At 39.2% G+C, this 13746-nt stretch overlaps 2 protein-coding genes across 8 annotated transcripts in view; one reads left to right on the top strand and one right to left on the bottom strand.

Annotated features, from left to right (window-relative positions):
- Vps50 (VPS50 subunit of EARP/GARPII complex) overlaps nt 1-4995 on the bottom strand; it is a 98659-nt gene extending 93664 nt beyond the window's left edge. The window contains exon 1 of one of the 3 annotated variants that reach the window (XR_003712867.1): nt 4833-4993. Coding sequence is in view for 2 of the 3 variants with exons in the window: in XM_028779150.1 (XP_028634983.1) it covers nt 4833-4865 (33 nt within the window). In the remaining variant the exon portion in view is untranslated. Of the gene's footprint in view, nt 1-4832 lie in introns of all 3 variants that reach the window. The other 2 variants (XM_028779150.1, XM_028779151.1) reach the window with 2 other exon arrangements.
- Nucleotides 4996-5816: 821 nt separating this feature from the next.
- Hepacam2 (HEPACAM family member 2) overlaps nt 5817-13746 on the top strand; it is a 40231-nt gene continuing 32301 nt past the window's right edge. For 2 of the 5 annotated variants that reach the window (XM_028779181.1, XM_028779182.1), the window contains exon 1: nt 8815-8900. In XM_028779181.1, the coding sequence (XP_028635014.1) occupies nt 8840-8900 (61 nt within the window). In that variant the 5' untranslated portion in view covers nt 8815-8839. Of the gene's footprint in view, nt 5914-8806; nt 8901-13746 lie in introns of those variants that run through there. The other 3 variants (XM_028779183.1, XM_028779178.1, XM_028779179.1) reach the window with 3 other exon arrangements.

Below are 13746 nucleotides of genomic sequence, written 5' to 3'. Positions count from 1 at the left end.
AACAAGTAGTTATTTAGCATGTCTTTTTTTTTTCTTTAAAGATTTTATTTATTTTATGTATGTGAGTACACCGTCACTGTCCTCAGACACACCAGAAGAGGGCACTGGATCCCACTGTTGTGGTTGTGAGCCGGTGTGGTTGCTGGAAATTGAACTTAGGACCTCTGGAAGAGCAGCCAGTGCTCTTAACCACTGAGCCATCTCTCCAGCCCTAACAAGTCTTTAAACATGCTTTAAAGGTATAATTAATCTGACAGAAATCCTTGACTATAGCATGTATATTTTCCTCTTTCCATAAATGCCAGAATAGAAGTGTGATGTAAACCACTATCTAGAAAAAGGTTTCACCTCTAAATCATTACACAATTATCAACAGAAAGCATGGCAGCTTTCTTCCAACTATACAAAGTAAGAATAAAAGTTGGAAGCCCGATGTCAGGAGCCAATAAAGTGGAGTGGACTCCAGAACAGACTTCCTGGTTTGTGCCCTGACTCTCCTGTGGCCTTGCACAATCTACCTACCCTTCCTGTGTGATAGACTCCAACCATGGTGAGAACTCAGAATTATAAAGAATGAAAGGGACAGTGGCTGTGAGGGACCAAAGCAGGCCCTGCTAGCTTTCAGCCATCTCACGTTTTAACCCTTATACTTACAAGTATTAGATCACAGAGAAATGGCTTTTAACAAAATAGAAATGAGAAAATAAGGACCTACATGTCTCTACATATATCTGGCACACAACCATAATTTAAGACGATAGGCTGTTAACCCTTTCATTGTCAGCTTTTTAAGTTCTTACTAACTATAAAGTCGATGTTCTGCTATTCTCATCTAAGGCACAAATTTACCTCTCAAACTGTGGTGCTCTGCCTTTATTAAACAAAACATTTGTTATTATCCTTATCCACTATCTAATACTCTTTTCTAATTATTTTTCCCCAATTTAAATGTATATAAATTCAGCATCAATAAAGCTGCCTTTGTACTTTCTTCTATTCCTGGTTGTGAGCCTAGCCTTTAATGGCTGAGCCATGTCTCTAGCCCGAATCAATCAAGAATAAAGATACTTAGATTACAGCTATATGAACTTTTTGTTCCTCTTATAAAGTTAGCAATTTTTGTCCTATTAGAACAAAATGACATTTGCAGCTATTTGCTCCTTCTTATCTTAGAAAGACTTGAGTCTTTATAATTTCTCTCCTTCTCTCTCCCCAATACAGTTGACTTGAGCCCAACCTAGCCAGGATTTCTTCTCCACTACTTCAAACGAAATGCTGTTGTCTGAGCTGGTGAGGTGGCTCAACAGTCAAGAGCACTAACTACTCTTCCAGAGGACCTGGGTTTAATTCCCAGGGCCCACATGGCAGCTCATACTGGCTGTAACTCCACTTCCAGAGGAATATGTCACGGAGACACAAATGCAGGAAAAACACATAAATAAAAATGAAATACATTTATATAATATAAATTATAAAAAGGAGAAAAATCTTTATGGAGAGGGAGAGAGAAATAGAAAGGGAAAAAAGAGAGGAAAGGAGGGAGGTAGAGAAACAGGGAGAGATGAGAGGGAGAGAGGGAGGGAGGGAGGAGGGAGGGAGGGAGGAAAGGAGGGAAGAAGGAAGGGAAGGAGGGAGGGAGGGCTGTTCTTAGGTCCCCATGGCCCCCAAGTTGTTCAGTCCCAGAGCTGACTCTCACTCAAGTCCTACCTGGTAGAGCTATAGCATCTTTTAAACTCTTGCTTTTTTGTTTTTCTCTTTACCCAAATTCATTCAGTAAGTATTTATTAATCAGCAGGCTGCTACAGACTTCATACATCACTGTTCTGCTCTGCAGAACCCGTCTCTTAATATTAAATGGAAAGAGCAGTTTGGATTTTTCATATATCTACAGTCACTCCACTTAACTTCAGGCAGTGCTGTCTGCCAGTCTGTCTGTGTTTGGCAGCAGTAGACTTGTACTTCCTGAAGGTGTATTTATCCCTCGGATTCCCACCCAGAAACTCAGACCCATTTGTCAAAGTCTCTACTTAAATATCTAAGCAGTAGCTTCATATAAACAAGTCTAAAAGCCTCTTCCCTCAAATCACTGCTCCTCCAGTGTCCTCCATTCTATTCTTCTAACAACTGTATTCTTCTAACTGCAGGGGCTAAGCCACCTTGGGCCACCCTTGACCCTTTACACAACTCATCAGGGAATTTTGCTAGCTCTGCACTTACAACAGGATAAGGCCCATTCTCTTTACCACCTGGATCACTGCAGTAGCCTCTGTAGTCTCTCTATTCTTGTTCTTCATCCTTCTTAAGTATATTACTAAAACCAAAATGGCCGAACGTCATTTCACTCAGAACAAAAGTCGGTATGCTATGATCTGTAATGTTCAGTGTTACCTGCTTCCTGCCTTTAGCTTGATGTCCTCATCCTGACCTTATCTCTGGAGGCCTTTTACTTTATTCCCTATACTCTGCCTACACTGGACCATAACAGTCCCTGAATTTGTTTTGCTGGTATCCACTCACCCAGTTCACCCCCCTCACTTCTCTCAGGCCTTTGTATTATCTTTTCACTGAAGCTTTCTATGACTAGCTGATATCTACAGATATAATTGATCTTAAACTGTAAAACCTCCCAGGCCTCCTTATCTCCTTTTCCAAACATTTTCCTCACTATGTCTTCCTTAGCACTCGCTTGTCTCTTCTATTCATTGCTGCCTCTCCCAAATCTGGAATAGTGCCTGGCTCATAATGCTCAATTCAATTTGACAGAGCTGAAAGAACAGAGGCCAGCATAGTGGGGAATGATGAGTCACAGATCTCATCTACATAAGGCTGGCTAACAAAGGGTATCCATCCCTGTGAACCTTTTGCAAAGAAAGATCAAAATGGTGAGCGAGTGAGCAAGAGAGAGAACATAAAGAAAATTAAATTTTCATAAACCAGAATTTCATCTCTCTCTAATATGCATCAACAGCATAATATGTATAAATTGAGCCTTATATATAATTAGACTTCTCATCTGCATAAACCTCCTAACTTTACCTCACTATGTATACAGTTCTTGTACATGTTCTAAAGACTTTTTTCCTCTCCAATTAAACACAGATTTAACTTGCTAGAACTCAATAAACTATGTGAGGCTTAAGAAATCGCACTTTCTGTTCAGCATTACACTTACAAACGTTATGGATATATTATAACCAGTTCTCTGGAATTGTTTGTCTTTTCTCTCCTACTCATTTTCATAAGACCCAAAACCAAAAAGTCAAATCACCAAAGCTACTATATACCTATGATAACAGGCACCAAATGGAAGAGACCACCAACCTTAGGAAGAAATGTCCAAATGCAGCAGCCCAAGGCATTTACAAGCTGTATGACAGGCAATGGACTATGTGGCTTAACAGACAAGACCAAGCAGACAAAAAGTCAAACCAGAATGTAGTCATGTAGCACTTGAGTGGCTGCAAGTCAGCTCCTGATTATCTGCTTTCTCTTCTCCCCTCAGGATGGAGCAGCCTCCAAGCCTATTCTCAAGTAAGAAACAGCAGCACAACCCCAGTGTTCAGATTATCTGCTTTCTCTTCTCCCCTCAGGATGGAGCAGCTTCCAAACCTATTCTCAAGTAAGAAGCAGCAGGACAACCCCAGTGTTCAACAACGTGAAAGATTGTTAAATGCCTCTACTTGCCTACCTGTTCATTTTATTATTCATAGAACATTTTTTCCAAGTTTCTTGACTCCAATCAAGAAAAGGAAAACCATTATGCAAGGATCATGTATGTACAGTCTATAAAAAATTATATGAAACTGTCCCAGTATCGCTAAAACTCTGAATCCACAAGCAGGTCAAGAAGTCCTTTGAATTCCTCTTCTCTTTTGTTAAGAAAAAGAAATTACAAGTTAAGCTTTGAAGAAAGGACTCTACCAACATTTCTAAGCCACGCTGATTTAAAACTCATCTAAACTATGTTTCTTTCTTATTAAAACAAAAAAATTCTAATTATGTTACAGTAGCTAAAAATGCTACAGTCAAACTAAAGGTTTCTGAAATAAAATTATCAATAAATACCTAAAAATAAATAAATTTCTTCAACTTCTTGAAGGAAGTTGAGACACAGTATTAGGAAGTCCTAACATACAACATACATGAGACAAGATAAAGTATCAGTCTTATTCATGAATTATCATTCTGGCAAAAACATAAACAAACCATTGTTTTGTCAGAACATTTATTATTTTTTTTAAGTAGCAATACACAAAGAATGTTCACATATACTAGCTTACTGGTGACCTACAATGCGGTACTTTGAGATGGGGGGGATAGAAAGGGAACTGTCATTACCATTTTTACATCCAGAGAACAGCTACAAAGTTTGGAGAGTTGCCCCCAAACCACACTACCAATGTTGCCTACAAACAGCCCTGTGTCTTCACCCTCGCTCTTTTCGAGTCTTCTCCATTGCACAGATCCCACCTCACTTTCCAGGGTACCTACTGGCAAACCACCACCAGTGAGGCCGAGGGGGACTCTGCAAAGCAGCTGAGGCTGTCCTAGAAAGGAAGCTAAAGCAAAGGAGGAGAGACAAAGACAGCCCAACTCCCTGACTGGCTTTGTCTAAATGAATGTGTGTAGGAAGACACTTCCCACAAAGAGTCGAGGTCGGGTCTAGGAGGCTCAGGTGAGTTTTCCAGGGTACTACTTAACTGCCCAACACCCCTGACACCCTCCACCCACTATAACTTAAGCCTCCGCCCACCGCCACCCGGGAACTGGGCGTCTTGGCTCCTCTCCCAGCCGGGAGCGGGAAGCTCTTTGCTTCAGACAACAGAACTCACCTGCCGGGTCATGAGAGATTTGATTTTTTGCATGTCGAAGTCAAGAGACGATTACCCTGCCTCAGAGAAGTAACAAATCACACAAGACCACCAAACAGCCGGCTACAACACAGGGAAGCCATAGTGAGTAGTCACGTGGAGCTGCCCGCCTGGGTCAGCCTTCCTTTCCCTGAACATGATGGGAAATGTAGTCTTCCGGCTGCAATCAAAGAAGGAAGCCAGCCTCAGTACTACATTTCCCAAGAAGCAACGCTTCTTGGTCCGGAGTCACTACCTGGACGTGGAAGAGGGTTGGGCGAGACGAATACCTAAGACTCAGGTAGTCTGGCCGCCGAGCGAAACAAACTCTGAGGCGACTGTACATAGTTCACTTTGACAAGACGCCCTCTAGGAGTGCAAGAGAAAGCACATCTGGGCTAGAGGGGTGAGGAATGAGACTAAGAGACTGACCTCTATAAAGAGCACTTGGACAGGTGACCTAAGACATGGAATTTCCCAGTGGCTCTGGGTGTGCCCTGAGGAAACTGGGAGGCAGGACCCCTAAGATACTGATGGCAGCCAGCCGTAGGTTCTTCATTCTTGGCATTCCCTGTAAACACTCTAGTAAAAGTCCCACGTCCTGGTCTTGTAATTAGTGCTATAAAGCAGAAAGTTACGGAGTAATTCTGCTATTGCAAACCCAGAGCTAATAATAATAGGTAACAATGAAAATTTACGAATTGGGAGAAACTTTGTTAAAGGCTTCATGTGTATGACCTCATGCATGTATCTACATGAGCATCTTTTCTTTATTTTTTTTTGTTTTGTTTTTGTTTGTTTGTTTTTTATATCACGATTTTTTTTCAGACAATATCTGATCAGGTTCCCCTACCCCAACTCATTCTAGATCTGCTCCCACCCCTAATGTCCACGCACTTTCTCCTAGAAAACAAAATGTGCAAACAGACAAGCAAAAAGACTAAAAAGGAAAGAAAGAAAAACACAGGAAAAACACACCCACAAGCCCGTGTGAATGAACATCTTTTGGAGTTACCATCATCTTCATGTTAAAAGATGATGAAACCGGTGTGAAGAAGTTAAGGTACTTACCTAAGATTGCTACAGAGGTATAAAGTGATTGCTCAAATGCTTAAAGAGTCCCGGTATTATGCTGAGAAGTGATTCTTATATCAGGACATCAGTGCCTCTTAACTATGTTAGTTTAACATTTATTATAAAATTAAAGCATAAGCCCTCTGGGAGGCAGCAGTTGTCAACTTGATTGTACGGAGGCTTAGACACTAGCACAGAAATCGCCTAGGCAGTTGCCTCCTCTAGTGGCTGGCTCTTCCCACAGATGTACTTCTCTTTGGGATCAATGTAATTACAGAGTTATTACAATAACAAATGTTCTCCTTCCCCAGTTCATCTTCGATACAACCATTCATGTAATCTTGAGGATTTCACCATCTCTCCCCCATTGTTTTTCTAGTGTAAATAATTCTATGAAGGGATCTGTACTAAAGATTACAGCAGCTTGAAATGTTTGCAGTAGATGCTCACTGTGTAAAACAAAACTAGCCTAATAATTTAAATGAATAGTAAGCCATGTGTGATTGACAAGGTCTGAAAGCAGTCTTTCCCTGGTCTCCCTAACTCCCACACACTTCCAGTGACTCCGTATTAATTCAACCATCATGGACAGAAATTGTTTTAGTGTATTCATTTTTAATGCAAATATAATTAAGGTAGGTAAACAGTGAGGATTTGGGACTTTTTTTTTTTTTTACAGAAACAGCTGGTAGATTATCAACTGTGCTATGAGATACTGTGTTAAGACCACCCAACCCCACCTCCAAGCCCCAGACAGGATCTCATTATACAGCCCAGGCTGGCTTCAAACGCAGAGATCTACCTGCCACTGCCTCTGAGTGATGCCATATTTCTGGGAGAATTTTCCTTTTCTGAGAAAACCCTTTGGAACTATTTTTTAGGAATTCTGTCAGTTTGGGAGCTCTTGAAGTTAAATTTGCCTGTATGATTTCGATATAAAACTCCTAAATTCACAAATACTCTCATAGTTATTTACCAACATACCACTAGAGGGCACTTGGTCAAGGTGTACAGTTCTAGTACAAACAAAACAACACATGTAATGCAAAATTTTTAATGTATATGACAGGGGAAAGAGCACAAGAATGGATTATGCTTGTATTTAAGTCCTTATTAAAACACCTACTATTTCTTTCTGTCACAAAAATGTACATTTTAATATAAAATGAAGAAAATACTGGAATATTTATAAGTCCTTTAAATGCTACATATTTGACACTACGGACACCCCTCTGTACTATCTTTGTTTCTCACATCTTGTTAAGGATCTGAAACCCTCATAATGAGCCAATTTTTTTGGTGTAAGGACAATATGAAGGATGATCTTATTTAATAGGAACAGCTTGTCCTAAGACTAATCTAAATGGGGTGAAGGAGCTTGGTGGTATCTGTTTAAGTTCTATGGTTTTTTTTTTCCCAGTTCGATGCTGTGCAGTCTGATATGAAAATTTTCTGTGCATTTTGTAAGAAATGGTTAAGGGGCAGACAACTTAAGCTAAAGTGCACAGGGTTTTATTTCTAGGGAAACCTGTTAAGAAAAATGAGAGTTACGCTGGGATACCAACTGTCAGTGACGAAGATTGTTCGCTGTAGTCAAGGATCTGAGAAGGAAAGTATACATCTAAGCAAATAAATTGTAGTGAATGTGTGTGCAGGATTTAGAGGGTATGAAGAAACATGTAGCCATTGCCTGGGCTTGAGGATGCTCTTGACATATTTCTGAGGTATGGAGCATTGTAAAGCAACTGACCTGTATAAAGCATTCGGGTCTCCCCAAAGTGGTGTCTTTACCTTTAGACACATCCTTGGCAAGTTGGGAACATTGACATAAAGAGTATTTTCAAAATTAGTTTCCAAAATAACAGTTGTTCCTTTCTTATTTTTAATAATATTTGAATAACAGTCTTCATTTAAACAGTTAAAATGAAAAGCTATACCTTCCCCCCCAACAACCCAACACTGAATTTCTTCAGTGGGACTCCCCTGTTAAAGTTACTTGTGTTGAGACTTCTACTAGCTTCAAGTCCAATTTTTTTCTAGATATGTTCCATTTCATGCAGAAAGCTCAGGCCAGAGCCTTCTGACAAATAATAGCTCACTCAGAACTCACCATATTAAGCAAAGGCCCCAGACCACCGACTTCCACAGCAATGAAAGGAGCTAGAAGATTTAGCCAGAACACAAAGGCAAGATTTTTCTGTGCTACTGGTTCGCTTCCTCTAAGCTTCAGATGAGAAAATATGGCCTTAGGTAATATCTGTTGCTGTATGCTATACATTATCATTATATAAAATATATGCCTCAGTTCCACTTGCAAACATACCTGTGATTTTTTTTAAGTCAGATGAATACGTAGATCCAATAAAACTATCACAGCTATCTGTAGTAGAAAATATAACACAGACAGTATTCTAATGCTCTGTCTTGGTTCTTTATCTTTGCATGATAATTGGTAACTTTGTGAAGAAGAATGACTACTTAGGAAATCAATGAAGTACTCCAATTTTCATAGAAAGTATTTTTTCAAATTTCAAAATAATGGCATAATATTTCATGATAGGAAAGCAGACCTGGGTTTTATTTATCATGAGGTCACCTAAAGAGAGTATCTTCCTCCTTCTGATTATGAATAACTCAGTATAATTTATTAAGCTATACTGAAAAATTACTGAGAATCACTAAGAAAGTATTCTGCAAGCCACAGCCCTGTGTTCTCACAAAGCATATAACAGGTGTTCCTACTGCCTGTGTCCTTTGTATACACATTCATTCTGTATTCAAATCACAGAAGCAAGAGGCAGGCTAGGGTCTGTTACCTCACTGCTAATTTCCCTAGCAAATAAACCAGCAGCTGCTGGTCCATGAACCAACTTGCCACTGAGAACGGCGCCGTGTGCACGGGACAGGATGCTCTCATGGAGCTCCGTAGCAGCCTGGTTGGGATCTCTCTTTGCAAAATATACCTTCTTCTTATAGGTAAGGCCCCACGGGAGCTGGCTTTTAGGTATTTGGGGTTTGGGTTGTGGGGTTTTGTTGGCTTTCTTTGTGGATTTTTTTTTGTAGGCATAAGGTAAATATTTGCTTAGGGCTGTAGATTGTCTAAGATAATTGAAGGACAGGTCAAAACCTTTTTAAAAATAACACACTGTTCCAGCAAAGAAACAGGAACGTGTAAGAGAAATGAGCTTCAAGAAATGATTGCTTTTGTTTCCTTGGAGCAACAGCTATTGTCAATGGGACTCGCTAAGAAAGTTAAGGCAGCAGAAAAGCTCCGAGTCTCTTCTGTTCCCAGGGCTTACCGATAGGCTCAATAATCTTGAATGGTTAATGTTTTAATTGGCAAATGTTCTAATAGTGCATTAAATTAAAACACGGAATGAAATTCAAAACAATTCATGGTAGTGGTTTTCTTTTAATTAAAGGTATTGCTTGAATTAAAAATAGCATACGAACTGTTGGTTCTTCTTTAATATGAGTGTGGAAAATGTGAAGTTCTAGCTAAGCTGACAAATGAGAGAAATGTGTTTCAGAGGATCGGTGCTCCAAAGTGCCTTTAGCTCTTCTCTTTGTCATTGACTAGTCCTGTTTCCTTCTTTACTATATCATACTTTCATCTCTTTCTCTTTCGACGTAGACTTTGCCTCCCTATATCATGACATGCCGTTATCCATCAATATTCTTTTCATCAAGAGTTTCCATCCTCCCTATTATAGATCTTAAGAGTCAAGTTAGTTTCTTGTTTTGTTTACATTTATGTGATAGAAGCTTAAAAGGAGCTTTACTCTTTAAAGAATAGCAGATATATAAAAACAATTTGAGCTTTGGACTTTAGGGGATCTTTAAAGTTTTACGTCACTAGTATATTTTGTTAGTTTTCATTATAAGCGTAATAATTGTTAACAATTGTATGTGATGTATATAAATCTCACTGACATAAAACTGCCATCTGCAAATTTTTTAAGGTGTCTGCACCACATAACTGTGGTCGTCTCAGGGTCTATACTGTCACACTATCAAATTTAAACCTGTAACATGTTGTATGTTACCATAATTTAACATCATTCTTAGCTATTAAGTGATAGCCCCCTCCTCCCTCCCCCCTTCTCTCTCTCTCATTTTAAAACGGACTGCTAGCTTTTCACAGATAATGTTTCTGTAATTGGCCTTAAGAAGAATTCAGGAATGAATTTAGTTGAAAATTTTAACTAAAATAAAATTAATTACAATATACTCGTGGTTTCTTCCAACTTCAAAAATAAAGTTGTTGTTATAAAGCAAGACCTTCCTCCTTACTGAAATTCACTTTCTCTGGAGGTGGCAAGTCACAAGGGTCACAAGTAACATGAAAATCCTTTTGCTTTTAAAATACTGAATTTTCTCTGTACCTTTAAACAATCTTAAAACTATGCTCCTGTGTTTGGTTAAGAATAATCTATTCAAAATACAGACTTGTAAATTCTATTTTTTCTAATAATGCAAGAGTTTATTTTCAGTCAACAATCATCGTGTTATGTTTGCTAATACTGTGTGTGCTAATGGGGAAATAAATACCAACTATTCTGAGCTGCCATGGAGGTCACTTTGTAAAACCTAATGTTTATAGTCAATACAATCAAACTGCCCGTAGGAGTTCTTTGTTGATGGAACAGGGATAATTTTTACAGCATAATTTCAAGTATTCCTTAACTTTATATTCTTTTCATGGGTAATGTTGTTATGTCTTAAGAAATCTCTAAAGTGAAGTTATTGCTGTGTTTTTCCAGTTTATAAATGGTATTTTTCGTGTTTCTCCGGGTTACTGTAAGTACAGGCAGGAGATCTTAACAGCTCTCTTACACCCAGGAAGTACTGGTCAATCTAGTAAAAATCCAAAATTCTCATTTATGTGCGAACATTTGGAATATCAAAAGAAAATTTAAATTCCATTATTATCTCTACCATTTCTTTCTTGAAGTATCTGCTCAGAAAGAGAGAAGCTGTAGAAAGCTTTACTCTTTGTGGTTTTTCATGCAACTTGAAAGCACTTAAAATTTTTCAAATAACACAGCCTGTTTTTTTTTTAATTAGTAAACCACTGTGCTTGCAAACATGCGTGTGTTACATCTACAGCAAGAAACACAGATATAGAAGACTGTGTGCTTCTAAAATTCGCAGGAAGCATGTTACCTGTTTACTCTCTGAATCTCACAATGGTTCATCGTATCAGTGAATCCAAGCCTTTCCTAGGAGAAAGATTTTTTAGGTGCTGATATAAGGAAACTCATTCCTTACTGACACTTGACATTTGTTACCTATAAATTTTCCCATAAAAATAATACAGGCACTGGTGGGTGATAGCCTACACCTTTAATCCCAGCCGTTGGAAAGCAGAGGCAAATAGATCTCTGTGATGTCTAGGCCAATCTGTTCTACATACCAACCAGGACCTCATGGTGACAGCCTGTCTCTAATGAATAATTATGATATAATTATATGCCATAAATAATTAATAATAATGACATAGGCAATCTCCAGGAAAACTACTATATAACAGAGAGATATTCTGTATCTCTCACTATGGTGTGCATTTTACAAAAAGCCCACAACATATTTGGTGAAGAATTTTTCATTTTATATTAAAGCACTGAATACATTCAGAAATATCTTTGGCAGTATATTATTTAATGCATTAATCTATGGTTCATTCTCTTAAATAGCCCAATGAGCTAGTTCCCTTATTTATGCAGTGAGTGTGAGTGTCATATAAATGCTGGTCCTTTCACTCAGTGTGGTGATGCACACCTCTGACTCCTGCATTCAGGAGGCCAAGGAAGGACAACTCTACATTCCAGACAAGAAAAAGCACTTTAGTGAGGTCTACTTAGCAACTTGTGTCTCAAGATAATTTTTTTCTACTAACATAGTTTATTTTCTGGGAGGAAAGGGCAGAGGTCTCTTCCTCCCAAGGGCTTGGATTAAAGTTATGTGTCACCATACCAGATCTACTAACTTTATTTCTCTCCAGACTGCAGTATTTGTGTTATATTTGGTGTCTTGTGAAACAAAGTTTTCTCCTCATAACCTACCCAGAGTCTCTAAATCGCCCTGCTCACAGTTGAGAGCCCACATTCGAATGAAGATTCAAAAGTCAGTAGTGTTTCCATTCTAGTGAGTGTTACACCATAGTAATGCAATGCCTAACAACCATTTCCAGCATATTAATGAAACTCCAACCAATCTTTTCCAATGACAGTTACATAGAATAAATTATAGAAAAACAAAAGAGCAAGAACCTCTTTAGCAAGTTTTCCAAATTAAAAGAAGAAAACTGATTGGCTAAAATGATATTCAACCCCACCTCAGTCTAGCAGAGACTCCTAGGATAAACTGGGAATGTCTTAAACCCACCGGTAAGTCACTGACAAAGCTACTTCTTGCCAGCGGCAACCACCTCAATTTATATCAGTAGCCATGTGACTCTTCCCAAAGCATTCTCAAGGTCATGATGTAATTCCCACCATACCCCCCTTGATTGCTTGGTAACAAATGCAGAATTGCCAATTTGTTAGCACACATCCAAGGACTGACAACTTAATATGTGGTCCAAATACTGAGATTAGCTATTTCAAAGTCTTTGAACCCTCCCTCTTGAAATGTAAGTAGTGGCTACTCTGATAAAAGTACCTCAGGGCATGAAGCACATGAACAATTAGCCATCTGAGAAGCATTCTAGGCTTCAATCTAGTACTGCACTCTCTTCACACATAAAACAATGAGCAGAGACTGAAAATGCCCCTCCTACCCCAAACCACATTTATGAACTAAACGCTGTTTTAAAAGAAGTATGTGTCCTTTGGTAAGACTTCACATTTCCAGCTTTAGCAAAACATCAAATAAAATATTCTCTTTGTAAGTTTAGAAAAATGCACTATCCTAACCATGTTCATTTTAGGGCAATTTGCAAGTGATGAATCTAAGAGTTACTGGTAAACATAGTTTCTAAAGGAATCTAAGATCAGACATGAACCCTGACACTCTGCTAGTAGATATTTTCATATGCAGTCAAGGGGAAAAAAAAGCAACAAACAGCTACATGGTGAAGGCTATGTTTTTGCTGCCTTAAGATAGAAACAATGAACTAAAAACTAGTTTTTACTTATTGCTTATCAAGAAATGCTATATCTCTAATTACAATTAAAGACACAGAGGTGCATTTTTATGTGTTCAGAAAGCACACATCCAAAGAGGAACATGCTCCTGTTCCAGCTTTCATCCCAAAGCCCAGCCTTGTCTACTGTTGGAGTTTCTCTCTTCTCTCCACCCCTGCTTCACCTGTCTTAGACGTCACTTGTCTTAAGCCATTGGTTTGCTCACTGGCTTCCTTATTCCTTCCCACAGGTCCCTCATAGAATCCACTGCTCTTTTGATTCAAGTAACTCTGCACTATAGATATTCCAGCACCCATTACCCTCTTTTATTTTTAACCTCTAAAGTTAGGAGAACTCAAAATTTAAAGTTCTTGAACTTGTCCATACAGAAACAAATCATGCACCTTGTAGTACCTTTGACAGGGAAGTGGAACTGAAGTGAGTGTTTATCCCAAGGACACGTAAAGGCCTGAGAGCACGAGGGCACTGCCTGTCTAGCTTCCTACTATGGGGGCGGGGAGGAGGGAGGAGGACAGGGAGAGGGAGGGGGAGGGGGGAGAAGTGAAGGGGAAGGGAAGAGTGAGAGTGAGGGGGGAGAAGGAGGGAGGGAGGGAGGGAGGGAGGGAGGGAGGGAGAGAGAGAGAGAGAGAGAGAGAGAGAGAGAGAGAGAGAGAGAGAGAGAGAGAGAGAGAGAG

The sequence above is a fragment of the Grammomys surdaster genome, unplaced genomic scaffold, assembly GCF_004785775.1.
Source record: "Grammomys surdaster isolate TR1022 unplaced genomic scaffold, NIH_TR_1.0 345, whole genome shotgun sequence".
Classification (NCBI taxonomy): domain Eukaryota; kingdom Metazoa; phylum Chordata; class Mammalia; order Rodentia; family Muridae; genus Grammomys; species Grammomys surdaster.
This window is presented reverse-complemented; position numbering and strand designations above follow the sequence as displayed.